The sequence below is a fragment of the Acomys minous genome (assembly GCF_964271855.1).
Source record: "Acomys minous genome assembly, chromosome: 12".
NCBI classification, from domain to species: Eukaryota; Metazoa; Chordata; class Mammalia; order Rodentia; family Muridae; genus Acomys; species Acomys minous.
Window position 1 is genome coordinate 96522392 of NC_140493.1, and position 12605 is coordinate 96534996.

General features: G+C 39.0%; 1 protein-coding gene across 15 annotated transcripts in view; it reads right to left on the minus strand.

Annotated features, from left to right (window-relative positions):
- KANSL1 (KAT8 regulatory NSL complex subunit 1) overlaps nucleotides 1-12605 on the minus strand; it is a 122191-nt gene that overhangs the window by 12184 nt on the left and 97402 nt on the right. For all 15 annotated transcript variants that reach the window (XM_084750007.1, XM_084750010.1, XM_084750003.1 and 12 more), the window contains 3 exons: nucleotides 7675-7781; nucleotides 6864-7059; nucleotides 4544-4715 (listed from right to left, as the gene is read on the minus strand). In XM_084750007.1, the coding sequence (XP_084606133.1) occupies nucleotides 4544-4715; nucleotides 6864-7059; nucleotides 7675-7781 (475 nt within the window). The remainder of the gene's footprint in view (nucleotides 1-4543; nucleotides 4716-6863; nucleotides 7060-7674; nucleotides 7782-12605) is intronic.

The following is a 12605-nucleotide window of genomic DNA, read 5'->3' on the forward strand; positions in this document are numbered from 1 at the left end:
GACCTGGTTACATGAGAGACACTGTCTCAAAAACAAACACCCACCCCACCCCACAAAAAAGAAAACAACCTATCTGTAAGATATATTTACCCAATAGTGGCACAAATGTTAAGGGCGTAAGCAACCACTCAAAACTAACCAACCTGGACTTAAGGCCTACCTCATGAGCTAGAACCCATACCTGACACTGCTAAAGTAGCCAAGAACCTGAGACTATAGAGGTCATGAACCCATAATAGTAGCAGAAGAGAAAACCCACTATTATTCTGCTAAAGGAACACAGCAATGAAAGGAATCTTAATGACATATTACTATACTCATAGATCAGAACACTACTCGGCCCTCGTCATGATTCTTCTTGCAGTAGAGATAGTAATTAACATAGAAACCCACAAATGTAAAATGTGCTGATGAGAGACCTTCAGTCACTAAGCCCTAAATGGGATTTAAAAAAAAAAAAAAAAAAAAAAAAAAGCAAACTCTTTCCCCTCAAAGATCTATGAGATAAAGAGTGTAGAACAATTAAGTGCCAGTGGTGGTAGGCAATTTCAACTAAACAGCATCTTCCAGACACAATAGGACCCACATGTATGAACTCAGTGACTGTGGCAGCATACATTACGACCTTCACAGGTTCAGACCACACAAATTGCAGTATTGGGAGTACAAGTAGACACATAAAGTTCCACTTTTAAGCAAAAAGCTATTTGTAATTAATGCCTGTTGATAAAGAGAAAATCATTTTTCTCTAATTGTGGGTGTATCAACCACACCCTAGGGCATGGCCTGTGCCCAAGAGTAGTTGTCCCACACATAACTGATTTCATGGTTTTTTGGTTTTGCTTTCTTTCTTTTTCTTTTTAAAGGCAGGGTTTCTCTGTGTAGTCCTGGATAAACTGGAATACTCTGTAGACTGGGCAGGACTAAAATTCAGAGATGCAAGTGCTGGGATTACAGGTGTGTGCTGCCACCACCATCTAGTTGGACTTCATTTTATGAGGGATTTTTATTTTGTCCTGTCATTTTTATTTATTGGTTTCTTTCTTTCTTTTTGAGAAAGAGAAAGAACATTAAGTTGGGTGGGAATGAAGATAGAGAGGACCTAAAGGAGAGGAAAGAATATGACCAAAATGTATTACATAAATTTTTTTTAGCTGGGCAGCATGCATGCCTTAGAGGCCATCACTTGGATCTCTGAATTTGAATGAGTTCCAGGACAGCCAAGACTACACAGAGAAACCCTGTATCAGGGTGGGTGTGAAGAGACTCAAAGTTATTCCAAACAAACAAACAAATATCATGGGTATTAATTATATTAATAAATTTCAAAATGCCATCTTTTAATAAAAAAGTGTATGCTGGGGCTAAATTGATGGCTTGGCTAAAAGCACTTATTGTTCCATTACAGGACTAGATTTTTGATACCAGATTATATGTCAGGTGGCTCAAAGTTACAAGGGATATGTAACTACACCAATTAAGCCATACTGCAAACCCCTATACAAATGGATTTACTGTGCTTATGAATTTAAAGAAAACTTAGAACCCTCTTACCCCCGAGCATCTACAACTACACCCAGAAACATAGGCATAGATAAACCCTGACAAGCCTTTGAATGTATGACACAAAGAAACCTTGTCTTGAAAAACCAAAAAGAAAAATGAGGCGGAATTGTAGTGGTGGTGTGTTATCTAAGTACTGCTTCTGCTTGGTCTAGCTGTTTATCTGAAACAGGGTTTCACTGTGTAGCCCTGGCTGAGCTAGAACCCAGAGACCCAACTGCTTTTGCTTCCCAAGTACTAGGATAAAGGCTTGTACCACCAACTCCAGTTCACACGGTGCTGGAATTCAGTACTTTATACTAGGCAGGCACTATATTCCAAGCCCCTAAACAAATGCATTGTATCTGTGCTCATGAATTAAAAAAAAATTAGTTCCCATACTTCCTTTTATTGCTTTTGTTTGTTTGTTTTCCGAGACAGGGTTCCTCTGTGTAGCCTTGGCTGTCCTGGACTCATTTTGTAGACCAGGCTGGCCTCGAACTCACGGTGATTGGCCTGCCTCTGCCTCCCTAGTGCTGGGATTAAAGGCGTGCGCCACCACCGCCTGGCTTCTTTTTTACTTTCTCAAGAAAAGGTTTCTTTCTGTATAGCCCTAACTGTCCTGGGCTTGATTTGTAGACCAGGCTAGCCTCCAACTCACAGTGATCTGCCCCACCTTTGCCTCCAGAATGCTGGAATTAAAGGTGTGCACTACCACGCCCAGCATATAATGGGTTCTTATTAACAACCACTGACCACATGTGGGGCCTATTTCCCTCATAAGTGTGGAACAAAACAGACTGAGCACTGAAAATGAGTTATTCTTAGTCAAAAATAGAAGAGGTCAGACACAGACTTAAAAAAAAAACAACAACAACAACAACAACAAAACAAACCAAGCTGGAAGCGGTGGGGCAAACACCTTTAATCTCAGTCCTTTGGAGAGAGGCAGGTAAATCTTCCTGGGTTTGAATCTGATCCAATCTACAGAGATAATTCCAGGATAGCCAGAGATACATAAAGACTATGTCTCAAAACAAACAAAAAACAAAACAAAAACCCAGAGGGTGTTCAGGGCTATAGTTCAGTTGCAGAATACTTTTATATATGCAAAGTCCTGGGTTTGATTTGGAGGATACAAAAAAGAAGGGAGTAAGGGACAGAAGACTGACAAATGGAGGGGATAAGCTGACAAGGGAGGAGTGAAAAACTTTTACCAATCCCAACTCCTAAAATACACTCCTAAATCCCAGGATTCAGGAGGCAGAAATCAGAAGAATTGCTGCAAGTTTAAGGCTAGCTAAGGTTACATAGAGTCAGACCTGATTTCAAAACAACAACAAAATATAAAATAGATACATATTTGCCAGAATGTTACTGTATTTTCTTTTAGCCATTTTAATAAAAGAATGAGCAGAAGCCTGTTAAATTCTTCAATAAGTGGACGTACAAATTCCTAGGAATATACACACTAACTGAATAGCAGTTATTCCTAGGACATTAAAAAAAAAAAAAAAACACAGACAAAGATCTGAACATGGCCTGTGCCTGTAGCTCAGTGGTAGAGTGCTTGCCTGTATACACAAGGCTCTGGGTTTAAAAACTGAAAATTAAAACAAATTTAGTAAGTCCTGTAGCTTGCCATCTACATAATCCTTGTGCCCAGAAGGCTAAAGAGGGTTATCCCCAGTGTGAGGTCAGCCTGGATACACATTTTCATACTCTGTCTCAAAAAAAAAAAGTAAAAGATTCTTTTAGCTGTAGGATGTCCCACACTCTACCTACATACAATTACAGTGCTATTATCAAAGGTGTAGTTCTTCATCAGGTAAATAAAAGGAAAATACAAACTGATTAACTTCAAGATGATTAACTCTATCTTAAATTCCAAAAAGAAGAAATAAATAAATAAAGAAAGAAAGAAAGAAAGAAAGGAAGGAAGGAAGGTAGGTGACTGAAAGATGTGTCTCTAGTTCACTAAGTTCTGATATTCTGTATTAACTGGCTGATTCTGCTATTTATTTTCCACCATTTTCCCCAAGCCTGCTGTTCTTGGGTTATTCTGCAATGTTCACTTCCTCCTGCTGGGAAGTCATAGTACCTAAAGTACTATTGGCAGTGTCTCACAAAACAGCACAGATCTTCCCAGCCAGTAGGTGGTGCTCTTAACAGATCTTCTTTCTTTTCCCAAAGCAAACACAAGACAGTATTTCCAGGTAGAAATTACTAAGTAAGGTGTTAAGGAAACAAAGGTCCTCCTGCTGGAATACTAATAAATAACCGCACCCTAATCTTTCACCTTCCACAGCTAAACACAGAAAAGGCATTATACAGCTACTTATTTTTGGATATTTGGGGATGACCATTATTAAATATGGTAGTTATGTCTACGATTGAAATTGCATAAGTCTTACCCATAGGCAAACAGAGTATTTCAATATCCTATTTGGACTGGTATAGTACGTATGTTCACATTCAGTCTTGTATACTAAGCTTAGTTACCAAATCTAATTCTCTTGTCTAAACTCCAAAACTATGGTTAGGACTATAAGTATTACAAATATATTTTCAGTCAAGAAAATTAAAATCTGGTGGGAAAGATGGCTTAGCAATTAAGAACACTAGTTGCCTTTTTTGGGGGGGGGGGGGTTTCAAGACAGGGTTTCTCTGTGTAGCGTTGGTTGTCCTGGACTCCCTTTGTAGACCAGGCTGGCCTCGAACTCACAGCGATCCGCCTGCCTCTGCCTCCCAAGTGCTGGGATTACAGGCATGCGCCACCATGCCCGGCGAAACCCTGTCTTTAAAAAAAAGAAAAACAAAAAAAAAGTTAGGCCTAGTGGCCCACATTTGTAATCCTAGCACCTGGGAGGATGAGGCAGGTCACCTCTGACAAATTTGTTGACAGTTAGTGATACTGAGTATCTGACATCACTGATTTTCTTTGACCTGGAGCCCTTTTAGATCCTACTGACTAGACTGTAAATTCTGTTGTCGTTCTTACCATCTGGAAATGCTAGCACAGGGTGAACACAAGAGTCCAACTGGGAAAGACGTTCCAACAGAGGGGCTTCATAGTGTATTTCAGGAGGCATGGTGTTTACACTGCCTGAACCACACAGTGCACAAGAGGGATTCACGTCACAGCCTGAGCGGATGGTGCTATTCCGGTGAACCTGTAAAAAGTAAAACAAAATTGACACTTTGTTTCTGGTACCATTGCTGAGTAGGGTGGTGCATGTTATTAGTCCCAAATACCTGGATCTTTCAAACTGTCCTCCACCTTCAAAAGTCAAAACACAACTCATTACTACATAATGAAACCAAATTATGTATGATGAATATTTCCACTAGGAATTTTATGTTAGATTAATTACTAGGATAAATTATTTTCTTTAAACTTCCTTTACATATATAGGGATAAGGTAGAGCTAAATGAATAAATTTAAGTCCTCAAAGGTTTCATGTAAAACAAACCTTTTCTTTTTTACATTTTAGGCTTTGAGATAAAAAGCTGAGATGCCTAATGTGCAATTTCTACAATCTTGTGTTACAAAGAATAAGTCATGTGTTTTTGCCAAAGCACGACTCATAACATCATCTAGGCAACACCTAATCCTGCAAAAATAATATGCACTGTGAAAAGGAATGCTAGAAGAAAGCCCAGTTATCATATAAAGCAAAACAGGAGTACCAAAACTCTTTTCTCTTCCTTTCAGAATTCACAAAAATCCTCGTGTTGGTTTTCCCCATTCAATGCTGGTTTCTGTTATTTTTTGAGACAATGTTGTACTATGTTTCCAAGATTTGACATAAACACCCCAAAATCTTCCCTTATTCTCCTGTGTGCTAGAGTATAGTATGTGCACCATACCTGGCTTGATTTATTATTTCTCTTTTCTTTCCCCCTTTTTATGAATATGTGAGCAATGTTTCACATAGGTAAGGTTGATCCCAAACTCCTAACGCTTCTATCTCTACCACCCAACCACCCAAATGCTGGGAGCCAATCTAATGATTAGGTAAACTGAGAGGGAAATTCTAGTAAGTTGCAATGGTAGAAGTAACAGAGAGAAAATGATACTAACTGAATATGATGGTCTATGTGGACACCATTAATTACTATTTGAAGACGGTGTCCACCAGGCAACACACATGGTACACATACAAATATTCAGGCAAAACAAACACATTAGAACAAAATTATTTTTTTTGAGACAGGGTTTCTCTGTGTAGCCTTGGCTGTCCTGGACTTGCTTTGTAAGCCAGGCTGGTCTCAAACTCACATTGATCTGTCTGCCTCTGCCTCCCAAGTACTGGGATTAAAGGCGTGCCATTATGCCCAGCTAAACCAAAATTATTTTAAAAAGAAAAAAAAATTATTTATTATTTATACAATATTCTGTGAGCCAGCAGGCCAGAAGAGGGCATCTCATTATGGATGGTTGTAAGCCACCATGTGGTTGCTGAAATTGAACTCAGGACCTTTGCAAGAACAGCCAGTGCTCTTAACCTCGGAGCCATCTCTCCAGCCCCTAAAACAAAATTCTTTAAAAAACAAAATAAAGCTAAACTTTCAACACTGTCATTGTCACTTCTGGCAGAGTGTGGCACACAATTGTAATTCAGGGATCTAAGGCTGAGGACTAGAAGGTCAGGCCAGCTTGGTTTACGTGAGACCTTGGATCAAAACTACAAACAATCTCAGGCCTGGGGGTTCACACCTGTATATAGGAGGCAAAGTGGCAGTGTATCAGCCTGGTTTACAAGAGATCCTGTCTCAAAATGAAATGGTGGGAGGGAGAAGCGAGACATGGCTCCCTGGTCAAGAGGACTTATTGCTCCACCATGCCTGGTTGTTATTTTCATTTGTTTGCTTAAGACAGGGCCTTATGTAAGCCTAGATGCCTTCAAATTTATTATTTACTTTTTAGTCAAGGCTGATCTTTACCCTTGATCCCTCTTCCACCTCCATGTGTTGGGACTGCACATGTGCCCCACCATGCCTGGCTAACGCTGCTCTCAATTTCAGTGAGAATAGTGCAGATGAGGAATGGATTTCCCTTTAAAGTGTTCACAGCAGCACTTTCAGGCTCTTCCATTTTGTTTCAAAACTCAAGTGAGTATCTGGCTACAGAGGTCTAAGACCTTCCTATGAATGAAGTATAATGGTAAATGAGAAACTATCACATCAAACAGCGTGCTAACTCAAAAAGAAACAGAGTGAGAGACAGAGAAAGAGGTTTAGGAACTTAAGTATTTTTTGAAGGCTCCCAGGAAAACTGGAGTGAGGTTAAGAACAGACTGATCCTCTGAGTACTCACCTTCTTAGAAAGAGGAACAATGCTGCTGGGCCTAACAAGCCTCCGTTTCTTACAGCTGAGCACAGGCCTCGTTCGGGCTGCCACACAGGTGCCATCAGATGAGGAAGAGACTAAATTCAGCCTTTGCTTTTTATGTAATTGTTCCTCAGCATCAGAGCTGTCACCTGGAACATGGTCTGACAAGACAGGCTGAAGACTACAAAAGGGAAGGAAGACACTCACTTTTCAGAACACAGAGAAAACAAAGTCTACAATGTGGGCTCCATCTCCTGACTTTCAAATGTTCACAGACACAAACAGGCTGTGTCCTACAGAAGCAGGCCAACTCTGGATGATAGTGCACACCAATCTAAGTGTGTGTACTTTGCCTATGCTCACTCATGAGGCTGTGAGTGCACAATGCCTGTTATGTCTGAAAGGTGCAAAGGCCAATAAGCAAACTCATTGTTTTCACTGTTAGTTTTTCTTCCATAACACAAATGTGACTAGCAAAAGCTATAGAAAATCATGATTGATAAGAAAACAATGTTGGAAATATTAATGAACAGTCACAGTTCTCCTGTGAATAACAAATCCTAAGGATAATATATTTTATTCATATGCATAGAGAACTTAGGAACTTGCACATAATTTAACTGCAGAACTGTTGTACTCCATGGCCAGTCCCTTTTAGATACTATACTTGGCATAGTACAAGACTTAATGAGTACTAGGGCTTCTCTAGTCAGTCTTGGCTGGGAATAACTAGAGGCTCCAAATTAAACCTTTGTTAAGGGTATGAAGTGTGAGAAGTAGAAGAAATAGAAATTACCTGTTCACAACTCCATTGACAGGCCTCAGTGATTTGGTAGACAAGGACTCTGAACTATGACTAACAGGAATACCATGGTTTTCTGATGACTGAGAAACAGACTCGATCTGAGTAAAGGAAAGAGATATAAAAACCCATTAACACTTGACCCCAGTAGCACACCACTTGACTGAAACTTCTCATCGTGAGCTTTAAAACCAAACCAAATATGACTGAGATAAAATAACTAAGAGAACTGGCTCTGGAAGAAAGAGGAACTCAAATATTTACCAGTGTTACATACTGACAGAGGAAAGACCTCTGTCTTAATTCTATGGAACAAAACCTTAACAAAACTACTACATACTAACATAACGCTTTCAAAAAGGGTAAATAAAGTTACAGTAACTAAGTATCAAGACAACTAAAAGAAAATTTCAGTAAAACTATCTTTAGCTGCTGTATCACAAAAATTTGTGGGTGTTTTTGTTTTGTTTTGTTTTGAGACAGTGTCTCTGTGTTAACCTTGGCTGTCCTGGACTCCCTTTTTGTAGACCAGGCTGTCTCGAACTCAAAGCAATCTGCCTGCCTCTGCCTCCCAAGTGCTGGGATTAAAAGCATGTGCCACCACAGCCGGCCCAAAAAATAGTTTTTCAAAAACTGTTATTTTATTTCAAGTCATGGTACTGGGGATCAAACCCAGTGCCCTGAGCATGCCTGGCAAGTGCTGTAGCACAGATCTAGGATCTTCAGTTGTATTTTATTTTAAAATACTCCATATGGACAGACGGATGGGAGGGACACACACACATTGCATATGTATTTTTTATTTTGCTTTGCTTTGAGACAGGGTTTCTCTGTATAGCCTTGGCTGTCCTTGAACTCAAGAGAATGGCCTGCCTCTGCCTCCTGAGTGTTGCAACCACCACTACTCCCAGGAAACAAAATCAAAATCTCAAATAATGGCCACATACACATGATAACCCAAGTGTAGAGATTCCTGAACAAAAAATTAGCTCAAGCAGTACATACATTAAAAAAAAGTTGGGTGCAGGGGCTGGAAAGATAATTCAGTGGTTAAGACTGTTACCTGCATTCTGGGGTGCTGGTGGGTGGTGGTGGCGCATACCTTTAATCTCTTGAGTTTGAGGCCACCCTGATCTACAGAGTGGGTTCTTGGATAGCCAGGCCACATAGTGAAACACTACCTCAAAAAACAAAACCAAAAAGACTATATTGCTCTTGTACTTTGGCTCCTAGTACCCACACCCAGTGTCTCACAACCACTTATAAGTCCAGATGGAGAATACTCCCTCTTCTGGCATCTGCAGGCACTGTGCTAGTGTGTACAAATTCATACTCAGACACAAATATATAGAAAAAGGGCAGGGGGCTGGAGAGATGGCTCAGCAATTAAGACCACTGACTGCTCTTTTAGAGAACCAGGTTTTGATTCCCAGCACCCACATGGTAATTCACAACCATCTATAACGCCAATTCCAAGGAATCCTATGACCTCTTTTGGTCTTCAAAGTTAACAGAAACACATGTGGTACACAGAACTTCATGCAGGCAAAACATTCATACACATAAAAAAAAATTAAAAGCACACCTTAAAAATTTGGTGATATATTTTGCATATAGTTGGAGAGACAGACACAAGTGGATTCTTGGAGCTTGCTGGCCAGCTAGTCTAGCTGAATCAGTGAATGCCAAATCCAGTAAGAGACTAAATACTAAGAGGCCATCTGATGTTGCCTCTTGCCTCAATACTCATATGCACACACACACCCATGTATACATACATATAATTTTCAAATGAATATAATCATCTACTACTGTTTTATTTCTATCCAGTGCTACGGAACAAACCCAGGACCTTGTCCATGCTAGACTAATGACTACTTTTACACAAATCATGTAATATTTAGAATACAAGTAAGGAAGCAGTGTAAGGAAATCCCATAGTTTGAATTTCAGTATTCAAAACAAATTTTGTATTTACAGGGTATGTATACCTCAAAAGAGGTAAAAAAGTTGGGAGTATGGTGATGGTCTCAGCATGCAAGAGGAACAAAGCATCAAGTGTGGCTACATGAGACTCTTTTTCATGATTGAAAAACAAAATGGAGGTTGGGGTAAGGAATGAGTTTGAGTGTCAATCATATTATATCTTTTAGGTATAGGCAATAAAGACATAGACATGCAGCTAATCACTGATTCTGGAGTTGCAGAAATACCACAGAAAGGTAGTGATTACAGTTTCTACTTCCTTATACTCAAGTAGGAAACAGTAATGAAATAGCAGCGATAATAATTTTATGGTTGGGGTCACTGCAACATGAACACACGATCTTCTTCCACAAGACTTGAGTTCCCACATAAAGGCTAACAGTCTTTTACTATTACAAGAAATGTGATAGATTCTTCTGGCCTCTGTTGGTACCAGGCACACATCCCATGTGGTAAACATATATATATTTATATATATATCTCCAAGCAAAACATTCATACACATAAATTAAAAAAAAAAAAAAACATTTTGAAGCTGGGTATGGTGACACACCCTTTAATCTCAGTACTCAGGATGGAGGCAGAGGCAGGTGGATCACTGTGAGTTCGAGGCCAGTCTTGTCTACAAAGCAAGTCCAGAACAGGCAAGGCTACACACAGAAACCCTGTCTTGAAAAACCAAAACCATTTTGAAAAAAGTAAATATAAGGATGGCTCTAGGCATGATCTCCAAACAGTGAAAATGGGGGGTGGGGAGAGAGAGGGAAAGGGGAAAAGAGAGCACACATAAGGAATATACTGAACTACACAGCCAAACCAGGTCACAACAACAGAACAAATAAATCCAAACAGCCTCTGAAATGCTTGTGAAGATTTACTATTTGCAAGGAATCTGAAAGAGCAGAAACAAGTATTACAGCAAGAAATGGGACTAGGATGTGATAGTGCAGGCCTGTGCAGCATATGGAAGGGACAGGAGGACCAGGAGTTCAAGGGCATCTTCAGCTATGTGAAACTGTCTTCATCACCACACCCTACTCCCCAAATCCCAAACATACAAAAATGGGAGGGGGGAGGCACACATCACGATAAAATGAGAAAATTATTCTGTCCCCTGCAGTAGGATGGATTATTTATTTACACTCTATGAGCCTAGCTGTATGATTATGGAGTGTTTTAAATGGATACTTTGAAAGACAGTAAAGGTAATGTGGTGGGGGGAAAAAAGTGAGAAAAATCTAAGGTTTAGGTTAGTATTAACTAGAGAATATACAACTTTTTGGTTCAGAAGAGGTTTCAATCAACTTGAAAATGCTCTGAATGTCAATTAGTTGCTGGTATGTACAAATAGGCAATTTCATATTCACTAAAAATAAAGCCTACACTATTAGGTGTTGTATATTTACAATCCTAGGAGGACTTCAAGCTAAAGGTTAGCTTGGACTACATAAGAGCTGGAGCCTAGCTTGGGTTGTATAGTAAGAATTTGGTCTCAGAAACAAAATAAAATAACCTTTTTGTAAAATGTTTCAGTATCAAAATTCTGAAAGCAGCTTGATTTGTGTGTCTAAATGTTTTTAAAGATACTAAATTGACTCTCCATTTGATTTAGGTCTTTTTAGAAGAGAGGATGAGATGTTCATTTTTAATCTCTGTGTTTTGACACAGGGTCTCTTTTTCTTTTGTTTAAGGTATTTACATTTGAAAATGATTGACTCTATTCAAAATCCTTGCTTTTTAAACTCAGATTAATACAGGACTTCTCTCTATCTTAAGTTTCCTGAGCCACCTTTTTTTTTTCTTCTTCATTAAAATTAGAACATGTTCTTAAGATAGTTCATCCTCTTTAAGAAAATAAGACTAGTTTCAGATTGAGAATATATAGATACATATTAGTGTGTACTTATTAGATAAATAGCAAATACTAAAATATACACATGATGAAATAAGATGCCACAAATTAACATATATTAAGAATGGCACATAATCACATGGGAGGAATTTACCATTCTTAGGAAAGTGCAGATTAAGACCATCACAAAAAGGTACACATGCCTTTCTTCATAGAATTCTTGTAAGGGTGTAGAGAAACTGGTTTCCTTGTGCATTACTGATAAAAACCCAAAGTGGTGTAAAAGTCACATTATAATACAGTTTATCAAGATATAAAAGCATCGAAACCTACTTGCCATCTTATTGCACATCTAAGCATTTACCTCAAAGAAAAATTAACAAGCACACAAAACCGAGTACTTGGTTTTTAATCCTGGTTTTACTTGTGATAGCAGAAGACAAAACGGTAATGAACTGTCCCCTCATTGAATTTTATAACAGTACCTGGTCCTTTCAGAGGAAAAAACAGTTTTGTATTTTTTTTTCAAAAGAGTATTTCTTTATTATACATAAAGTGCCTCTGTCTGCACGAACACCTGCAGGCCAGAAGAGGGCACCAGATCTCATTATAGATGGTTGTGAGCCACCATGTGGTTGCTGGGAATTGAACTCAGGGCCTCTGGAAGAGCAGACAATGCTCTTAACCTCTGAGCCATCACTTTAGCCCCCAGTTTTGTATTTAAATATCTAGCTGCAAAGTAGTAGTTTGCTGCGAGTGATAAGATTACCTGTGGCTTTACACTGAGACCTTATCTTAAAAAAGAGAAGAAATATTCAGCAGATTTCCCTACCCAGAGTAGGCATTTTCGAAGACGTTTCCATAAGTTTGCTTTTTAAAAAATATTCAGATGCATTCTAAGGATTTATATAGCTCACATTTAGTGAAAAGCATAGAAAAGTTGAGGTGGCAGACAGAATGCATTTATAATCTTTGCCTGTCTAGAGCAGGGGAACAAAAGACTGTCTTTTGGAGTAACTGAGACTTAAGAGGTAATGAGGGATATACTGTATTGGATGTCTCTTATTGGATGAAGCTAAGTATAAGG